We start from the raw sequence: 21,816 nt of genomic DNA, 5'->3' as shown, positions 1-21,816 counted from the left end.
TATTAACAAGAAATAATTTAATCAGATGGTGTTCCAATTACAGGATGAAAAAGTAGCTAGGATTCACTCATACCAGGGACCTGGCAATGGGTTAAAATGTTTGGAAGTTGGTCCTGCTTTGGAGTTGCCATCAATGTCTGTTCCAGGACAGAAGAGAGAATAAGAGATGGATTAAGACAGTCACACAAAAGGAAATCAGGCTTTTTAAAATTTTCATTTGCCTGTTTTTTTTTTTTTTTTTTTTTGATCAAATGTATTCTGTTCTGGGCAGCTAGGAGTGTGGCACTAAATCCATCAAGGTCTTGGAAAAGACCCTGATGCTGGGAAAGATCGAAGGTGAAAGGAGAGGGCGGCAGAGGATGAGATGGTTGGATGGCATCACTGACTCACTGGACACCTTGCTGTTGTTGTTCAGTCGCTGGGTTGTGTCCAACTCTACTCCATGGACTGCAGCACGCCAGGCTTCCCTGTCCTTCACCATCTCCTGGAGCTTGCTCAAACTTATGCCCATTGAGTCAGTGATGCCATCCAACCATCTCATCCTCTGTTGTCCCTTTCTTCCCCTGCCTCCATTCTTTCCCAGCATCAGGGTCTTTTCCAAAACCCTGGTAATATAACCCTTTATTTAACCATTGAAGCATTCTTTAAAAAATATGAGTGATCTATGATGACTATTTTTTTGCCATACAGCAGGTGGGATCTTAGTTCCCTAACTAGGGATTAAACTCATACCCCTTGCACTGGAAGCATGGAGCCTTAACCACTGGACCCCAAGGAACGTTCCTCACCACAGCTTTTAAGGTGGGACTTTGAGCATTTTCTGGTTTCCCTTGTGGCTCAACTGGTAAAGAATCTGTCTGCAGTGTGGGAGATCTGGGTTCAATCCCTGGGTTGGGAAGATTCCCTGAAGAAGGGAAAGGCTACCTACTCCGGTACGCCAGCCTGGAGAATTCCATGGGCTAATATATAGTCCAAGGGGTCACAAAGAGTCAGACACAACTGAGCGACTTTCACTTCACTTGAGCATTTTACAAGCACAACAATTCAAGAGAAAGCAAACTACCTCTTCAGCAAATTGACTTAAAAAGACGGCTTGGAGCCCACAGCTCCAATTACTCCCAAGTCACCCCCCTTCCCAGAGGCTGCTGGGGTGAGACTCCCCCCCACCAAGGTGTGCCGTGTCCCAGGGGCTCACCTGAGCAGACGACGCCTGCGTCCTCATGGTGCCCGCAGTTGTGGGAGAACCAGCCGCTGTGGGGGCACTGCCACACCTTGGCCTCATTCCCCACGCACTGCACGTTGTCCAGGATGATGTGGCCGGTGCCTCCACCAAAGTAGCTCTGCTTCGGGGCCGACAAGGCCTCACCGCAGCCAAGCTGCTGGCACACGACCCTGGCGTCCGTCAGGTCCCAGCTGTCGTCGCACACGGTGCCCCAGGAGCCATTGTAGGAGACCTCCACCCGACCCTCACATCTGTGACTGCCATTCCCCAGCCTCAGGGACTCACCTGGGGACGGGAAAGCAGAGTCTCCTGAGCTGCGGGGCTGTGCCCCATCTCTCTGGAACCTTCCGCCCAAGAGAGGATCTCTGACATTCTCCTATGGGCACCTTTCTGCATATTCAGCTGCTGGACTCTAGATAGGGAGACCCTATGTCCTGATGTGCCAGGAATTGTTCAGTCACTAAGTTGCCTCCAACTCTTTGTGACCTCATGGACTGTAGCATGCCAGGCTCCTCCACTATCTTCCAACGGTTGCTTGGATTCATGTTCATTGACTTGGTGATGCTATCTAATTATCTCATCCTCTGCCACCCCCTTCTTTTGCCTTCAATCTTTCCCAACACCAGAGTCTTTTCCAGTCAGTTGGCTCTTTCCATCAGGTGGCCAAAGTAATGGAGCTTCCACTTCTGTATCAGTCCTTCCAGTGAATATTCAGGACTGATCTCCTTTAAGATGGACTGGTTGGATCTCCTTGCTGTCCAAGGGACTTTCAAGCATCTTCTCCAGCACCACAATTCAAAAGCATCAATTCTTCTGCACTCAGCCTTCTTTATGGTCCAACTCTCACATCCATACACGAATACTGGAAAAACCATTGTCTCTATGGATGGACCTTTGTTGGCAAAGTGATGTCTCTGCTTTTTAATAGGCTGTCTAGGTTTGTCATAGCTTCCTGGTTTATGACTGGGGTAGGTCAATTAGTGCCTGTTGAATCTGCCTGCAATGTGGGAGACCTGGGTTGGATCCCTGGGTGGAGAAGATCCCCTGGAGAAGGAAATGGCAACCCACCCAGGTATTCTTGCCTGGAGAATCCCATGGGCAGAGGAGCCTGGGGGGCTACAGTCCATGGGGTCACAAAGAATCGAACACGACTGAGCGACTAACACTACTACTGGCAATTATTTCAGAGTCCTTTTTATACTCTCTGAAGTCCCCTGACTGAGGGATAAGTTGCACAGTCGCCCTCAGCATTATCTGAGAGCATTATATGAGAGCTCTGTAATCGTCTTCCTATCTTGTATAGGAAGTATTTTGGATGGTTTCTGCATTGAACTCAGCTGGAAGCAGGTGGGCTGGCAGTTGTAGTTTGAGATGGCTTTGTTCTAGAAAGATCTGCTTTACTGCATTTCTGCTTCCTTTGGAGAAGGAGGAGGCTGTTGTCATGGGCCCTCCCTCAACACGCATGGCCATGGCAAGATGTGAGACTTGGCTCTCTATCTCTTTAGGGGGACATCTTGGTGGAGGAAGACGACAGTGAGGGGCCGAGCAGGGGGAGGGGTGATCTGGGGGCTGTCAGTGTCAGAGTGATGTCACTCGGATGTCAGTAATGCGGGTGGAACCCACAGGTCAGATTTACAAAAGCATCTCCTCTCTTAAAGGGAAAGGGTGCACATTAGACCGGATATCCCCCTGAGGTCCAAGTTAGGATACCCACCGCTCTCTCCTTCGTCCTGCTGGATGGCGCTGTACATGGCGTAGAACCCCGTGTTTGTGATCCTGGAGTCGCTCCTGAACACCGTGGTCAGGATGTTTGAAGAAGAGTGGAATGTGAGCTCGGTTCCGGCACAAAATCTGCCCAAGGAGAGCGAGGCAACCTGCTGTCCATCGAACACTTCGATGAAGTCGTAAGGGCACCCGTAGACGTCCTCTAAGCTGAGGAGGTGAAGGCAGAGTTAAGCTCCCCAAGGAAATCTGCCAGAATGTTATACATAAAGTCGAATTTTTGCATAACATGCAGCCAGAAACTGCAGTCACCCCTGCATCTCCTTCCAACCACACATCTCCCTCGTGGACTTGACCCCTCTGATGCTGCCTGAGTCTGCCCTTTTGTCCCACTCCCTGTTAGGACTGGTCCAGGTCAGCCAGTCTCTTGTCTTTCCTGGTCTATTTCAGCTCCCCCACCAAGGGGGAATATGAGGAATGAATGAACTCAGGCTATTAAATATGCAAAATAAAAGTCTTAGTAGGAACAGGATAGAAATTTTCAGAGGGAAGAGGAAGATGATCTATTGTGCATAGCACCAGGCGGAAGAATAAAGGTCAGGAAAGGTAATGACGATGAACAGACTGGGGTTCAGCCAGAGGAAGAGGCTGTGTCCCAAGCGGAGCTGGCTGAGAGTGGAGGGGTGGGGTCCTCAAGCGTGGGTCACCCCAGCTGGGGCTCCTTCCATTATGGCCTCAGGGATGCCCATGGGGTCTTCTCCAACTGCACGGGAAGTTGAGCTCAGTGATTAAAACTCCTTAAGTGATACTGGAGCCTATTATACAGAGTGAAGTAAGTCAGAAAGAAAAACACCAATACAGTATATTAACGCATATATATGGAATTTAGAAAGATGGTAACAACAGTTGGACTATAAAGAAAGCTGAGCACTGAAGAATTGATGCTTTTGAACTGTGGTGTTGGAGAAGACTCTTGAGAGTCCCTTGGACAGCAAAGAGATTCAATTAGTCCATCCTAAAGGAAATCAGTCCTGGGTGTTCGTTGGAGGGACTAATGCTGAAGCTGAAACTCAAATACTTTGGCCACCTGATGTGAATAACTGACTCATTTTGAAAAGACCCTGATGCTGGGAAAGATCGAAGGTGGGAGGAGAAGGGGCCAACAGAGGATGAGATGGTTGGATGGCATCACTGACTCAATGGACATGAGCCTGAGTAAACTTCAGGAGTTGGTGATGGACAGGGAAGCCTGGCGTGCTGCAGTCCATGGGGTCACAAAGTCCATGGGGACACGACTGAGAGGCTGAACTGAACCAAACTGAATACATTTTTAAAATTTTGTAGGCTGTTTTCTATTGACACTATTCGAGGCTGCTGGGAAAGATGGAAAGCGGGAGGAGAAGGGGATGACAGAAGATGAGATGGTTGGATGGCATCACCGACTCAATGGACATGAGTTTGCATAAACTCTGGGAGTTGGTGATGGACAGGGAAGCCTGGCGTGCTACAGTCCATGGGGTCGCAAAGAGTCAGACACAACTGAGCGACTGAACTAAACTGAACTGAATGATGACGCTATATGCAAGACAGCAAAAAAGACACAGATATAAAGAACAGACTTTTGGACATTGTGGAAGAAGGCAAGGGTAGGATGATTTGAGAGAATAACATTGAAACATGTATATTATCATATGTGAAATAGATCACCAGTCCAAGTTTGATGCATGAAACAGGGCACTCAAAGCTGGTGCACTGGGATGACCCAGAGGGATGGGATGGGGAGGGAAGTGGGAGGGGGTTTGGGATGGGGGACACATGTACACCCATGGCTAATTCATGTCAATGTATGGCAAAAACAACCACAATATTGTAAAGTAATTAACCTCCAATTACAATAAATAAATTAATTTAAAAAATCTGAAAAAAATTAAAAAAAAACTCCTTAAGCTCAGATGACCAGACCAGTTTTCACCTAACATATGAAAGGATTTGTCAGATGGTGCTGTAGGCAGAAGGTTTGTGTCCCCTCAAAATTCATTTTTTGAAACTTAACCCTCAATAATAATAGTCTTAGGAGGTGGGGACTTTGGGCAGTGACTAGGTTGTTAGGGCAGAGCCCTCATGATGGGATTAGTGCCCTTATAAAGAGGCTGAGAAAGCTCCAGTTCCCCTCCCTCACCTGAAGTCATAGTGAAAGACAGTCATCTATGAGCCTGGGAGCAGGTCCTCACCAGACACTGAACCTGCTGGTATATTTATCTTGGACTTGCCAGCCTGCACAACTGTGAGAAACAAACTTCTGTCATTTATTAAGACACCCAGTCTATTATATTTTTGTTCATCACGTCACGTCATCTAGTTACTCAATGGTGTCCAACTTATGCAACTTCACAGTCCTCCAGGCTCCTCTGTCCATGGAATTCTCCAGGCAAGAATACTGGAGTGGGTTACCAGTCTCTTCTCCAGGGGATCTTCCCAACCTAGGAATCGAAGCCAGGTCTCCCACATTGCAGGCAGATTCTTTACCATCTGAGCCACCAGGGAAGCCCAAAAGATAGTTAGATCCCACAGAGATTTGAACTCTGATCACTGGATTCAAAGTCCAGAGTGCTAACCATTACACAATGGGGCCACTACAGAAAATAAACTTCTTTTGTTTATTAAGACACCCAGTCTATTAAATTTTTGTTATAGCAGCTAATGACTCAGGCACTTGGAAAGGCAACCTCTTGGGGAAAGCATGGATTCAAATCCAAACCGGCTCTTGAAGCAGAGAAAGACACAACTGCTTACTTCAGGCTGGGGATCATCAGGTCTACGCGGAACTTCTCGGCCAGGTGGATCACCCAGACACACTCCACGTCAGTGGGGTAGTTGGATGGGTACCGGGGACTGTAGAAGGATCCTGACAGACTTGAAATGACGCCCCCACAGGAGCTACTTCCTCCTGTGAAAACGGGATGAGGAGACCCATGGCTGGAGTCTTCAGACAGGTACCTTACCTTTTCCCAGTTATAGAATCCAGAATCCCACCAGCTCAAGAGTGAATCACAAAATGGGAAGGGATCATGCTGGTGTAGACATAGCCGTGGCTTGGCTGGAGTGTGGTCGTACCCCCAAGGAGGAGGGGTGAGGGTGGAGGAAAGATGTGTGATGGGTAGGCAGGACCCTAAGATTGTAGGTGAGGCTGGAAATGGATTGGATATATACATGGCAGCTGTGGGGTGTCAAGGACACTTCATTAATCCTGTCCTAGCTTCCTGTCATGCAAATCAGCTCAACTGAGATGCAGACAATCCACCTATTTGGGAGGGCTCCATCCCCCACTTCCTTTCCCTCATGCAACCAGGACAGCAGATGTCTATTCTACTTTTATGAATTATCACCACAATTCTAATTCATAAAAGTAGAAGAAATGGTTGTTTTTTTATATTTTATTTTATTTTTTACTATACAATATTGTATTGGTTTTGCCATACATCAACATGCAAAGAAATGGTTGTATGGCATCACTGATTCAATGGACATGAGTTTGAGTAAACTCCAGGAGATAGTGAAGGACAGGGAAGCCTGGCATGCTGCAGTCCATTGGATCGAAGAGTTGGACATGACTTAGTGACTGAACAACAATCATCATTCTATCCTTATAGGGGTTATACTTCCAATGCAAGAGAGTTACCTGGTAGGAGAGACACCTGGGGAACAGCAGCTGCAAAAATCAAAACCAAAGAAAATCAGGAAAGAGCTTCACCCAATGACATGACCTTCTACTTAAGTGCAAATGAACGAAGCTGCTACTAGTCTTGAGTCTCAATACATGGTGTGGACACACTCATTCCTCTTTGCTCCCCGACTGAGATGTAGCTTCTCCCCTTCTTTCAGTGATTCACCACGAAATCACAGACAATGCAGTCATGTGATTTGTTTTCTCTTCTGTGCTGGGTCCACCAACCCAAGAGCTGTCTTTAGAGTGACCAGTCATGAGGCATCACCCACAGTCACAGAACTGGGCTCGTGAGCATGCCACTGTCCCTGCAGACAATTATCAGGTGCCAAAATGCTGAGGGACAAAACCTGGGAAGCTGAGAGCCGTGGTGGGGAAAGGCAGGTTGGACAAGGAGTCCAAGGAAGTAAGACGGGCCCCTTCCCACAGGCCCACCTCTGCAACCCACCCCAGAAGGGCAGCCTACAAGGGATGGTGTCTTCCACCTGGGATGCCCTCGGGACCTGGACTGGAGGAAAAGAGGCCCCCACAAAGTGTCCCTCCACATGCGCCATAGCAGCGCCAGCCCAGGATTGGGGCAGCTGCCAGTCACCTTGCCTGGCCCCCAAACACTGTGAGGTGCGCCCCTGACCTTCCCCAACCCAGGCTCCCACAGAGGGCTGAGGGTGGCAGCAGTCACTGGGTAAGGCTGGGAGGAGGCTGGCTGGGGCCCAGGGTGCCAGTGATCAGGGAAGATGGCAGCTAAGAACTTGTTCTGCAGAGGCAGGCGAGTGCCGGAGGCTCTGATACAGCTGGAATCTCCAGTGTGTGTGTGTGTGTGTGGGGGGGGGGTGCGGATCACATGGATTTTGAATAGTTTACCTGAAGAAGGTGTACCTTCCTCTATCCCTGCTGTGTTGGCTAAGCCAGGAGGCCCACAGAGGAGCCCTAACTGTTTTTGCTTCTCACACCCAATCTGCTTTTGACCCACTGGGTGAGTTTGACATTCAGTGCATCTTTGTTTACCTGCACACTTTGATTCTCTAACTCGTGTTCTTGAGAGGTAGACCTTCCCACCTCCTCTACTCCAGATCAACCCTCTGCTTGGCCACTGTGATGGAACATCCTCTTTCAGTCCCTCCTGCCCCTCCCTGATCTGCCGTCCAGAGAGGAGAGTGTTGGATGCTATTTCAATTGGGCAATGTGACTCTCAGCTTATCATACAAGCTGCTGGCTCTCAGCCTTGGCCACACACTGGAATTACACAGGAAGTTTTAAATATCACCAATGACTGGGTGAGACCCAGAGGTTCTGATGTGACTGGTCTGGGGTGCAGCTTGAGTATCATAAAATTTTAAAGCTCCCTGGGTGATTCCAGTGTCTAGGTCACTGTCCACCTGTGTCTGGATGCTGAAAGAGGTTGTGCATGTTAGTTGCTCAGTTATGTCTGATTCTTTGCAACCTCAAGGACTGTAGCCTACCCAGACTCCTCTCTCCATAGAATTCTCCAGGCAAGAATACTGGAGTGGGCTGCCATTCCCTTCTCCAGGGGATCTTCCAGATCCAGGGATTGAACCTAGATGTCCCTGAAAGAGGTTAGATTTCTTATTTACTTGGCAGAGATATTGGAAATGCAGGGTTAGACCTACCTGGGGGTGCAGGATTCACGTCTGGAGCCCAGTCTCCTGCATCTGCATGCATTAAAAAAGATAGATTTAGGACATCTGAGTTAAATTATATCAGGACAAGTGCTAGTTTTCCAGTGTGGGCAGGTCCCAAGCAGGCAGGTTTCCTGTTACACAAGCAAGAAAGGGCATGTTTGGTAAACAACTCCAGACCTGAGAGGAGCTGCAGAAAACACACCCTGACAATTATGCGGCCCTGGAGTCTGTGTTCCCAAGACAGCCCAGTTCTCGGCATTCCCTGACACCTTCTGCCAGGTCACCAGCCCTGCTCTGTGCACACCTTCCTCTATCTGAGCTGCTGAAAGATCAGAAAAAACCTGCCCTTGGAAGAGAGAGACAGGTAGCTGGGCTGACGACGCCAGCATCCTCATGGTGACCGCAGTTGGGGTCTGCCCAGCCGGAACTGGGGCACTGGCTAAGGCGGCTCTTGCTCCCCGAACTCTGCAGGTCGTCCAGGAGGATGTCTCCAGAGCCCGGGCCCAAGTGGGCCTTTCCCGGGGCAGTGATGGCCCGACCGCACCCCAGCTGCCAGCATATGACCCCGGCTTTGTTCAGGTCCCACAGGTCGTCACACACAGTGCCCCAGGCTCCCTGGTGCAGGATTTCCACACGTCCCGAGCACCATTCAGAACTGCCCACCATCTGCAGCTCTGGCTCATCTTCCAAACAAAACAAGATTTTACCTTTGAGTTTAGGTAGTTTTCAGTAGGAAGGATTTCTAGCTTCCATATTTGCAGCTAAGTCAAATAAATGCAAGAATGAAGCCTTATTAAGGCTGTCTTGAGTCTGTAATACACGAGAGAGGTGGGTTTAGATCCCAGCTCTCCTGCTCCCTAGTTGTGTAACCTTTGACAAATCATCTCCCTGGGCCTCAGTTTCTTCATCTGTAAAATGGGGTGCCAAGTCAACAACAGCATGTGCACGAAGCACAGTGCTCGGCCCTGATACACCTCGGGTCCTGCAGATCTTGCTGTGTGCTTCTCTGGGTCACAAAGCTGGGTTCCTGGGGCAATGGGCTCCTGGCTGCTTCTCTGGGCATGTCCTGGACAAGTGTTTGGATAAGTGTAGATTTAATCCCCTGAAGGCACCTGGCCACAAGGGAGTCTATGACTCCATAAAGCCCAAAGGGACCGGCTCTTTCTGGGTTGACAGGCTGTGTCCCGCTGGAATCACCTGCTGTCCCCTGGCGACACCTGGGGACATTCTTCCCTTACTGTGCTCACAGGCTCTGCCTTCTCTCAGTTTCTTTGACATGTCCAACTCTTTCCTCCCTGAGAGCCTGTGCATCGCTCTTCTCTGCCTGGAATGCCCCTTTATGGTCACTCCTCACATATGGCCTGCTCAGCAAGGCCGTCCATCCCCTTTCAGTCCACAGTAGCAGCTCCTCCATCCCACGTGGCTCTGTGTTCCCAACCTTATCACCACCTCCACATCATCTTGGTTACCTGCTTGTCTGCTGTGTCTTGATCCTCCCCCACTCACCCATACCCACCCTACCGTAAACTGCAGAGGGGAGGGCACTGTACTGTCGGCTGTGTCCCCAGCACTTCTACTTGGGGCTGGCACACAGTAGGACCTTAGTGAATACTATTGGATGCATACATGATGATCCTGAGTCAACGAATGGTCTGGATTTCAACTCCTGGACTTTACTTAGCCTCCCCAGGGCAAGATCTCACACATGCCTTTAGAAGGTCAAATACATAAGGAATTCCCTCATTCAGAAACACTCTTCCTGCCCCCCACTCCCCAACCTTAAAATACAAACTGGAAGTTTCTACTTGAATTCTTAGCGACCTGAGTTACTGTGGCCCCACAACTGGCAGTATTTTTTTTGGTGCAAACTGGACCAGGCTCTGGAATGATGAGCTATAGGGTCTATCCATTAAGGAGTCCCCAAGCGTCTAGTCAAGGCTATGGTTTTTCCAGTGGTCATGTATGGATGTGAGAGTTGGACTGTGAAGAAGGCTGAGCACTGAAGAATTGATGCTTTTGAACTGTGGTGTTGGAAAAGACTCTTGAGAGTCCCTTGGACTGCAAGGAGATCCAACCAGTCCATTCTAAAGGAGATCAGTCCTGGGTGTTCATTGGAAGGACTGATGCTGAAGCTGAAACTCCAATACTTTGGCCATCTCATGAGAAGAGTTGACTCATTGGAAAAGACTCTGATGCTGTGAGGGATTGGGGGCAAGAGGAGAAGGGGGTGACAGAGGATGAGATGGCTGGATGGCATCACCGACTCAATGGACATGAGTTTGAGTAAACTCCGGGAGTTGATGATGGACAGGGAGGCCTGGCGTGCTGCGATTCATGGGGTCTCAAAGAGTCAGATATGACTGAGCAACTGAACTGAACTGAAGCCTCTAATGTGGTGAGTCTAGGGTTCAAAGGAGGCAAGATGTAAAGTGAGCCATCTGGTGGAGGGAGGAGGATTCTTGAAAGTCAGACTTTACCTTTCAGCACCCTGGACAGTAACAGGTCCAGGGCGGTAGGCTGTGACAGAGGCAGCCGTGGAGAGGAGCTGCCTGCCCATTCACATATAGGCTGAACATATGCTCAGTCGCTCAGTCGTGGCTGACTCTTTGCCACCCTGGCCTTTAGCCTGCCAGGCTCCTCTGTCCATGGAATTTTCCAGGCAAGAATACTGGAGTGGGTTGCCATTACCTCCTCCAGGGGATCTTCCTCACTCAGGGATGGAACCTGCATCTCCTGCATTGGCAGGTGGGTTCTTTACCACTAGCGCCACCTGGGAAGCCTATCACTGCTTTACTTCAATTGCCCACGAGACCCTCTTAGTGGAAAAAGCTAGCAGTGATACAGCAGGGCCTTTCTGGCTAATTGTAGGGGAGCTTTTAAAACTGAAGCCCATGCTTCTGCTAATAGGAGAATCCCTTAAATTAGAAAACTATTCTTTTTTTTTCAAGGCCAAAAGCCTACTTGAAGCTTCCTACCTGACTCTCTTCTGCCCTGGGGTATCGCATTGAACAGAGCATAAAAGCCAGTGTTGGTGATCCTGGAATCACTTCGGAACACCACAGTCAGGATGTCAGAGGAGGAGAAAAACATCACAGCCGCTGAGGCACAGAACTTCCCCATGGAGAGTGAGGCGATCCTGGGGCCATCGAAGATTTCAACTGAGTCGTACGGGCATCCAAGGATATCTTCCAGTCTAGGGGAATCACAGCGGAGGCTTAACAGCTGGTTAGGGCTTCCTAGATTTTTTTTTTAATTGCTTACTTAGGTTTATTTTTGTTTATTTATCTTTTGGTTGGACTATGTGACATGCTGGATCTTAGTTCCCCCGATCAGGGATCAAATCTGTGCCCCCTGCAATGGAAAAAGATTGTTAACCACTGGGCCACCAGGGAAGTCCCAGGGCTTCCTAGATCTTAAAGCTTGAAAAATATGACACACACAGAATTAACTATTTGGATTATACTTTGAATTGCATATTAATACATAAAATGTCAGTTAACCTTCTCAGATGCCGTATTAGCAAAACTTCTTTTATCTCTTTCTGAAGAATGTGTGAGGTTTATGGCCACAACTCAGTAATAGAAACTTAGAAATCATACTGATTTTAGCCAATCACAACTTACACGAAACCTCAGGAGATGCAAATGTACACTGCACATAAAATCTTAACAATAAAGTCATCCCAACTGACCAACATGTAAGTGACATCACAGCCCAATTTTTCTAACTGTGTATTTCACAACATTCTTCATACCCAAATTCTTAGGGAGGAAAAACTTGATTCTGAAATAAAAACAATGTCAGCATGTGGAACAGTATTTGCACTTTGTAATTTTTCACAGGGATGTGTATGAGGGCCGATTGGCTGTTGTTGCTGTTGTTGGCCCCGCCACATGGCACGTGGGATCTTGTAGTTCCCCAGCCAGGGATCGAACCTGGGCCCCCTGCATTGGGAGCACAGAGGCTTAACCATTAGACCACCAGAGAAGTCCTGAGGGCTGATTCTGAAGAAATGGATAACTGATAACATGATAGGTTTCAGAGGTGTGGGTTCAAGGTTCTCACCTCATTGTGGGCTGTGTCCTTGGGCTTTCAGTTGACAAAGATAACACGTTTCTAGAATATTCTTTGTGATAGGCCATGTCTGAGTCCATGGGCTGAGCAACAGTGGAGTGCATGTGAAAGGGGGGTTTTCATAGCATTTCACAGTATTGCTGTGTTTGTCGCATGGTGCGTGTCATAGTCAACAAGGAGAAGGGCTTTGCACAGACTCTCCTTACAGCTCTGTACACTGGTGAAAAGTGGGGCCTTTGACATCCAATGGACCTAGAAGCTTGGCCTTTGGTGAGTAACCTCTCTGAGTCTCAGCTTAGTCTTTAACTGGCATGATAAGGACATCGTTATTAGGGCTATAGTGACGCTGTAATGTGACAAAGCATACAGAACACACAGGACAGAGCCTGAGAACACTAAAAATGTCAGTTTTTATTTTATGAACTGATAATAAAAGAATGGCAGTGACTTAGAAGAGTCTTTTTATGTCAGAGATGAAGCAATGACTACCATCTCACTTCATTTTAAGCCAACGTATAGAGGATGCAGGGCTCATGGCTGGAGTAGTCGCCTAATGCGTGTGTAAGTAAGGCCTCTTACTGCTTGCTTAAAACTCAGATTAAAGAAAAAGAAAGTCTAAGAGGATAAATACTGGTACCCAGTATACAATGAGGGCAAAGCTGAAAAGGACAATTTTTTAAAATAAATTAAAAAAACTCCTCATAGTAATGTTAAGTCAAATACGTGAATTAAACCACTTATTGAATTTTTCAAGGCAATATTCTTATTTAGGTAGACTCTTCTTTTAAAGGGGGGTTCCCAGGTGGTGCTAGTGATAAAGAACCTGCCTGCCAATTCTGGAGACCTAAGAGACATGGGTTTGATCTCTGGGTTCAGAAGACCCCCTGGAGGAGGGCTTGGCAACCCATTCCAGTATCCTTGCCTGGAGAATCCCATGGACAGAGAAGCCTGGTGGGCTATAGTCCATGGGGTCACAAAGAGTCGGACATGACTGAGGTGACTTAGCATGCATGCACTTCTTTTAAAGAGTTGTTTTCTTACTTCAGAGTTGGAATCATGAGTTCTATGCGGAAATTCTTATCCACGTGGATTTCCCACACGCACTGGATGTCTGTTGGGTAGTTTTCCGGATACAGCGGACTGGAAAATGAGCCAGAGAGACGAGAAATGACCCCTCCACAAGAGTTCCTTTCTTCTGAAACAGCAAGAAAAAGGATGTCAGGATATGTCCCCATGGCGTCACTTATGTCATCCCACTAAGGACCTGGTGGAGTTAGGCTGTAGTCTGAATAAATAGATCTGTAGCCTAAGCATCTTCTGGGAAGGAGAGCCTATTCAGTCTAATTGTGATGGGTCAGAATGCATTCGAGAAGGAAATGGCAACCCACTCAAGTATTCTTGCCTGGAGAATCCCAGGGACAGAGGAGCCTGGTGGGCTTGCTGTCTATGGGGTCGCACAGGGTTGGACATGACTGAAGCGACTTAGAAGCAGCAGCAGCAACAAAACGCACTGATGAGAGAGCTCCCTGCTCTCCTCCCTCTGTGATCCAATGGGGAAAATATTATCTCTGTCCTGTTGACTCTTTCTAAAGTGGAAGGTCTCACTTGCTGGGAGACAGGTGGAGCTGATCAGCTTGAGGGTTTGGGAAAGAGAGGCAGAGACAGAGATGGAGCTGTACGTGGTGGGGAAGGGGTGACTTTGAGGATCTGAGGGTCTGAGGAACTGAAGACAAAGGTGGTGTGTGGTGGTGTGGACTGTTCTGGGAGGGTGTGACTGGGACCTCCCTTTAACTACTCTTTCACCACTTTTTCTGGGTAGGTTGTCTTTCCTTCATCTCAATATCTACTCAGACTGGAGCTTATAGGTTTTGGACTTTTAAGAATTAAACAAATGAAATCTAACTCTTCCATTCTGGTTGTCATATCACTATAACTATATTATTTAATATAATAAATTTATACACACACAGAAACATATAAATTTGAAACAGCACAGCACATAAAAAAAGCAGAAAGCTTAGAATCATCAAATTATTTTAGAGGAAATTTGAAAGCATAACATTTTATTGACCTTGACCCCAAACTATGAAGATGCTGAACTTTCTTCTTTCTCCCCTGAGCACCTTGCAATCCTCCTGGAATCTCACAGATTCCTGGTCTTTCCCACGATGGAGGATGGGAAGTGGTGAGGGACACAGGCAGCCCAGGGAGCTAGTGTGGACTGCTGTTTGTAGGTTACTAACGTCAGATTGACACTGAAACCCCCTGGGACTGGGTTTCCCGAAGCCTCTACGCATTACTTTGCCAACAAAGGTCCGTCTAGTCAAGGCTATGGTTTTTCCCATGGTCATGTATGGATGTGAGAGTTGGACTATAAAGAAAGCTGAGCACCGAAGAATTGATGCTTTTAAACTGTGGTGTTGGAGAAGACTCTTGAGAGTCCCTTGGACTGCAAGGAGATCCAACCAGTCCATCCTAAGGGAGATCAGTCCTGGGTGTTCATTGGAAGGACTGATGTTGAAGCTGAAACTCCAATACTTTGACCACCTGATGGGAAGAGCTGACTCATTTGAAAAGACCCTGAATGCTGGGAAAGATTGAAGGCAGGAGGAAAAGGGGATGACAGAGGATGAGATGGTTGGATGGCATCACCGACTCAATGGACATGAGTTTGAGTAAACTCCAGGAGTTGGTGATGGACAGGGAAGCCTGGCGTGCTGCAGTCCATGGGGTCGCAAAGAGTTGGACATGACTGAGTGACTGAACTGAACAACACATGGCAGGCGGTGATGGGCTGGTACCTGTTGCGGTCACCTATTATAGGACTGTGCCCATATGAGGCGGGCTGAGAATGGGCAGATGGACTGAGCCACATTTTCTTCGAGTCCCTTGTCACCCTCCTGCCTACTCTGATCTGGGCAGATCCACACGCTCCTTCCCAGCTGCTGCTTTAGTTAAAAAGTCAGCATTTCCAGGCATTGGCCATACTAATGCCACGCCCCTCAGCGAGGTGGGGGCGGGGCATGTGAGGACAGAGGGCATCCTCAGGCTGAGTCCTGGCCGCCCCACCTTCTCGTGGGAGGGGCTGCGGCGGGTGTAGCTTGGGCAGCAGAGGCAGCCCCTCACCCACACTAAGCCAGCCTTTGTGCCCCGTCCAGGGCATACCACCTAGCATTTCCTCTGATGGTTCTTTTGGAATGGAGTTACCATGTCAGTTTAAAACAAGCGACTACCTGTTACATGATCCTGAGACGCTGTGGAAAGACCTAGAAGGGAAAAAAAAAATAAGGGAGATAATGCTGACATCAGGAGAATTAGTCTCATCTACAAGTTAGCAAAATGTAAAGGGTTTCCTTAGAAATGTCCATGTACATAGGGCAAATGGAGAAAAGTGTGAAGGTGCTGACTGAATGTTATCTACAGTCCTGGGGCAGGCTAAAGAAGGCTACAGGTTCTCCAACATGCCTCTGGTCATGGGGTGGGGCCTGGTCCCCTCCCTGGAGCCTGGGGGGTCTCTGTGGAAGCTCTGGCCAGCAGAATATGGCAGAAGCTGTGCTGTGCCATAAGAGACTGGCAGCTTCCACTTCCTGTCTCTGGGAACACGGGCTTGCTCATGGCACCCTGAGCCAGCCTGAGCCACTCTGTAAGAAGTCTGATTCCCTTGCTGGAGAGGCCCTGCAGAGAGGCCCTGAGACCACCTGGAGAGGAAGCAGGCCCTTGGCTGAGCCCCCACCAGGACCCCAGGCATGAGAGTGCATCTGTCCTGGACTCTCCAGACCAGCCACTGGGAGGACCTGCTCTACACTGCGTGGAGCAGAAGGCTCTCCCAGCCAAGCCCTGCCCCAATTCCTGACCCACCAAACCGTGGCCTATAATTCAGTGGTTGCTGCTTTAAACCACTACATTTTAGAGCAGCAAGAGAGGGCCAGATGGCTCCTTTCATGCAATACAGTGGCAGTGGTTTAGACTCTAAGTCGTGTCTGACTCTTGCAACCCGATGGACTGTAGCCCACCAGGCTCCTCTATCCATGGGATCTTCCAGGCAAGAATACTGGAGTGGGTTGCAATTTCCTACTCCAGGGGATCTTCCCAACCTAGGGATCGAACCCAAGTCTCCTGTATTGCAAGCGGATTCTTTACTGCTGAGCCAACATTCATGCAATATGGTCTTCCCCATTTCACCATCATCCATGTAATTTTCAGTTTAGCTGAATTACATAAATGGGCAAACTATAGATGACGCTTAATTTGAATATCCACTGCCCTTGACCCCCACGCTGGCCCTTTAACTTTAGATGGCCTTTCTCCTCTCACTCATGACCCCAACACACAAAGCTGGTCTCCCTCCAGGAATACTCAGAACACATTCAGGTCTTCTTCAGGCAGATGACCGAGTCAGATGCTCCTGCTAATGACGTGCGCCCTGCGGTGTTTTCTGAGGCTGTGTGCAGATAGGATTCAAAGGGTGAGAGATGGGGCTTAAAATTCCAGTTTTACTACTTTCTAACTGAGTTATCCTGGGAAGGCTTCTTGATCTCCCTAATCCTCAATTGTAGGGATTAAATAAACGAGTTTATTCAGAAACCCTAGCATCAGGCCTGCTGCTACGTAGATGCTTAGGAATGTCTGTTGCAACGAAACAAAACGCCTTTTCACTACCTTCAGCATCGTTTCAGAATCATCACATCATGTGGTGTTTGACTTTTCCAATCTTCAGCTTTTATTATAGAAGAATATCATTCAATCATTAACTTAAAAAACTGTTTGAAAACAAGCAAAAGATTCCCAAGAGTATGTACTTTGGGGTCAGACCGATTAGTATCAAAGCTTAGTCCCCACATTAACTTGTTGAGTGATCCTACGAAAGTCACTTAACCTCTCTGCATCTCAAATTACTCTTTCTGTCAAAGAATATTTAAAATGCCTTTTTGCAGGTTTTCCCAGTGGCTCAGATGGTTAAGAATCCGCCTGCAATACAGGAGAATTGGGTTCAGTTCCTGGGTCAGGAAGATCTTCTGCAGAAGGGAATGCCTACCCATTCCAGTATTCTTGCCTGGAGAATTCCATGGACAGAGGAGCCTGGTGGGCTACAGTCCATGGGGCTGCAAAGAGTCAGACATGACTGAGAGATTAACAGTTTCACTTCCTGAAGATTAAAGTAGTAGCCTGAGCTAAACGTCTCCCACTTTTTGTGTTAGTTTTTGCCTGGTCTTTGTGTAGTTGGGGCCAATGAACAGATGTGGTATATTAGATTGGTGGTCAAGAGCCTTGACACCTGTGGTTCAAGTCCAATGGCTACACCTTGGTACATTACTAATTTTCTGTATCTCAGTTTACCTATCTGGAAAATGGGAATAATCAAATAACTTACTTTAAGAGGTTACTGTGCAGATTAAATAAGTTACATAGGTATAAGGGCCCAAAACAGTGCCTGAAAGGATTTATAAGTATTCGATGTTATTATTATTATAAAGTTGCCTGAACAAAAAAAATATGGACATACCTGGAGGTGTGGGAGGAGGCAGGTCTTTTGAATCTGAATGCACAAAAAAAGACAACAGGTCACTCTCTTTAGTGAATCCAAAGTTTGGAGGAGGTAGGGTAACAAGGAGGCCAGTGGGGATAAAGTGGGGAGGACCATGGTCTTTTTGGGCCCAGGACTTAGAGCGCTGCTCCTGGGTCATTCCATTCCTCCTCCGGCAGGGTCCTTGGCCTCGGAGGGTGGGGTAGAGCATCTGGGTCAACTCTGCCCCTTCCCTGGTCACCAGGGCTGGATTACCTGTGGCCCCTCTTATGCAGGATCACCTGGATCATCTGTTAAAATGCAGATTCCACTGTCCCTTCCCAAACCTAGTTGATCACAATCTCTAGGGGTGGGGTGGGGTCCAGGATTCAGCAAGGTGGGGCTGTGGGGTGCCAGTTCACACTAACATTCAAGGCCTCCCATGTGCAACCGGGGGCTGCCCAGGGCAGGGCGTGTGCCTGGGCCCAGTGCCTGGCACACAGTGGACACTGTGCCTGAGCCCAGCGCCTGGCACACAGTGGGCACTCATGGATTGGCTGACAACAGAATGAGCAGATGGATGGTTGAAAAATTCCACCTGGGATGCATAGTTTCAAAATGTCTTCAACCACAACATCTGAAATTATAGCCTGAGCGGGGAAAGGCTACCTGAGCAGATGACCCCAGCGTCCTCGTGGTGGCCACAGTTGTGCTCTGACCAGCCCGAGTGGGCACACTGGCCCAGGTGGCGCTCTGCCCCAGCGCACTGCAGGTTGTCCAGGAAGATGTCTCCAGAGCCCGGGCCGAAGTGGGCCTTCCCGAGGGCGGACACGGCCCGACCGCACCCCAGCTGCTGGCACACGACCTCGGCTTCGTTCAGGTCCCACAGGTCGTCGCACACGGTGCCCCAGGCCCCCTCGTGCAGGACCTCCACGCGTCCTGAGCACCGTCCTGAGCCGCCCACCAGCCGCAGCTCCGGCCAGTCCCCTGCAGACAGAGAGGGGCCCGTGAGTCCCCAGGAGGCCAGTGGGCGATGCCGGTGTGCGGGGATGTGCCCTGTCTTGACCCTTGGGGCCTGTCCCTCACGTTTCTCATGTGTGTCTGAGTCGCATGCAGACTGTGGGGCCTTCAGTCAGTGTAATGTCATTTCAACAGTGTTCGAAGCGAAACTGACGGCCTTTCATGTTAAGCTCTGATGATACGGCTGAAAATCAAAGAGGTATGTCTCCTGCCTCAGGAAGCCTGCAATCTATTTGTTAGTTAAACACAGACACAAGGTAATGCTTTCTCACACCAGTATAAGGCCCTGAAAAGAAAGACCAAGGTGCACTCAAGAGGGTGATGGGGTGTGGCTGCAAGACTCCTCTTAAAACACTGAGAAGGACCCGGTCAAGGACAGACTCAGGGAAATGCCTTTGAGTAAGAGGAAAGCTTTTGCAAAAAGACCCTGAAGTGCCATTTCATGCCTGCATGTATGTGTCTCTAACCCACACATATAGAGACATCATCACCTGTAACGATATCAGAAGGAGTAATTCCAAATAACACTTTTAAATGGCATCTTAAAGCCATGAAAATATCAGCAGCTTAGACAAAGAATGAACTGAGCCCAGCAATAAATCACAAAGAGCTGATATTCAAGTTTCATCAAAAAAAAGGCATGACCTACCTGAGCTGTTAGATGAGTCTCCCACACCTATTCACGTAGAGAAAAAATATGTCAGTCTTTTTCTGAAATCCTGACTTTCATCACCAATAGCAAAGATTTTCCTTACATCCTTATAAATGATTATTCATCTGATATGGGAAAAATGAGTCCCTGTAAATACCACAATATTGGGAGAAACAGATTCAGCTATAGACATAGCAAGTTTCTTGCTGGTTGTTGGTTGGCTACTGTGTTATGAGAAAATGGTCAGATGGATGTGCACATTTGGGATGATATGACCTAGACTCCTGATTTTGTAGCAGATGAGTTTCACATTGGGGGCATCTCATGGTAGCTCAGATGGTAAAGACTATGTCTGTAGTTCAGGAGACATGGGTTCAATCCATGGGTCGGGAAGATCCCCTGGAGAAGGGAATGGCAACCCACTCCAGTATCCTTGCCTAGAGAATCCCATGGACAGAGGAGCCTGGCAGGCTACAGTCCATGGGATCACAAAGAGTCTGAGAACACAGCTGAGCACCTAACACTCCACACTTCAGATTTGGACAGTCATTCCCCAGAACACTGAAACTTAGGAATAAAAAACACCCCATGAGGCTGTGACTGGGTTGGATGTGCCACAGATAATAAGACACCTCCAAGTAAGCATATGGGTGAGTGAATGCTCCAGCAAACAAGACAGTGTTTTAAAATATGCGCCTCCTGGGACTTGCCTGGTGGTCCAGTGGCTAAGACTCCATGCTCCCAGTGCAAGGGCCCGGGTTCACTCCTTAGTCAGGGAACTAGAGCCCACATTCTGCAACTGAGAGTTTGCATGCCATGTCTAAAGATCCAGCACGCTCCAAGGAAGACTTCAGACCCCTAGTGCCACGACTAAGACCTGGCACAGCCAAACAGATACAAATAAATTAATTTAAAAAAGACGTGCCCCCAGTTAAACCACCTGATGCAAAGAGCTGACTCATTGGAAAAGACCTCGCTGCTGGGGAAGATTGAAGGCAAAAAGAGGAGAGGGCGGCAGAGGATGAGATGGTTAGATAGCACTATTGACTCCGTGGGCATGAATTTGGGAGAGTGAAGGACAGGGAAGCCTGGCGTGCTGCAGTCCATGGGGTTGCAAAGAATTGTACATGACTTGGTGACAGAACAACAACAACCAGTTAAAAGTTCCAGGCACCAACTCCGTCTCATGTGGCGTGTCTCTGAACAAGTGCTCTTTCAAGTTCTACTTACCAAACCTCTCGAATCACAGCGGGTACTGCAGCTGCTAGTTTACAGAGATAGCTCGATATTGGAAAGGGCTACTAGTAGACCTTCCAGAGCTGATTAACTCACTTCTAACTGTTCACACCTAAACATATATATATATATATTTTTTTTTTTTTTAATGTGGACCATTTTTAAAGTTTTTATTGAATTTGTTACAATACTGCTTCTGTTTTATGTTTTGGTTTTTTGGCCACAAGGCATGTGGGATCGGAGCTCCCTCACCAGGGGTTGAACCCTCACCGTTTGCCCTGGAAGGTGAAGTCTTAACCACTAGACCGCTGTGGAAGTCTCTGTCCCAAAGTACTTTGGAAAAGCTGTCTCAAGGCAATTAAAATCAGCCATTTTAGTTTACTGATTCTCTGGTGTTAGATGACTGAATGAGGAAAATGGTAGTAAAAACTGCCAAAAATGCAGCCCTTTGTCAGGCACTGATACTCTGCAGGTGCTATCCAAAAGACAGCTTGAAGGAGCCCTTTCAGCAATCCTGCCAGAAAGCAAGCAGTCTCCTCATTTTACAGATGAAGAAACTGAGGCTCCAAGAGCTTAAGAGTTGATCAAATGCTGTCTGAGTATCATCACCAGCTCCAAGATCCAGACTCAAGTTTGCCCAGCTCCACAATCTTCCTTAGATTTACTACATTGGCTGCCCCTTTAAACAAAGATATTTAGAAATACTCCTTAAAAATCCCCATAATTAATCATGTTTTTTTCATATGTCTGTATGCAGTAAGGCACACATTCCTTTGGTAATTCTTACTCTCAAATTAGAAAATTTTAAGATTTTATTCTGGGAATCAGTTGAAATCTCATCTGGTCAACCAACTTAGAAGGGATAAGTGAAGTGAAATGAAAGTTGTTTAGTTGTGTCCAGCTCTTTGCGACCCTATGGACTACACAGTCCATGGAATTCTCCAGACCAGAATACTGGAGTGAGTAGCTGTTCCCTTCTCCAGGGGATCTTCCCAACCCAGGGATTGAACCCAGGTCTCCCGC

The 21,816-nt window shown here is 48.0% G+C and overlaps 1 protein-coding gene and 1 non-coding gene across 2 annotated transcripts in view; both read right to left on the bottom strand.

The window, feature by feature from the left end:
- Positions 1–21,816, bottom strand: part of LOC129636726 (deleted in malignant brain tumors 1 protein-like) — a 108,710-nt gene that overhangs the window by 36,622 nt on the left and 50,272 nt on the right. The window contains 7 exon segments of the mRNA XM_055560330.1: positions 1,196–1,507; positions 2,937–3,154; positions 5,738–5,891; positions 6,624–6,653; positions 8,710–8,982; positions 9,256–9,273; positions 18,555–18,872. Coding sequence (XP_055416305.1) covers positions 1,196–1,507; positions 2,937–3,154; positions 5,738–5,891; positions 6,624–6,653; positions 8,710–8,982; positions 9,256–9,273; positions 18,555–18,872 — 1,323 coding nt within the window.
- TRNAQ-UUG (transfer RNA glutamine (anticodon UUG)) lies at positions 5,505–5,576 on the bottom strand. The gene has a single exon. It is a non-coding gene; the product is annotated as a tRNA-Gln (tRNA).

This window comes from Bubalus kerabau, chromosome 22 (assembly GCF_029407905.1).
Source record: "Bubalus kerabau isolate K-KA32 ecotype Philippines breed swamp buffalo chromosome 22, PCC_UOA_SB_1v2, whole genome shotgun sequence".
NCBI lineage: Eukaryota > Metazoa > Chordata > Mammalia > Artiodactyla > Bovidae > Bubalus > Bubalus kerabau.
This window is presented reverse-complemented; position numbering and strand designations above follow the sequence as displayed.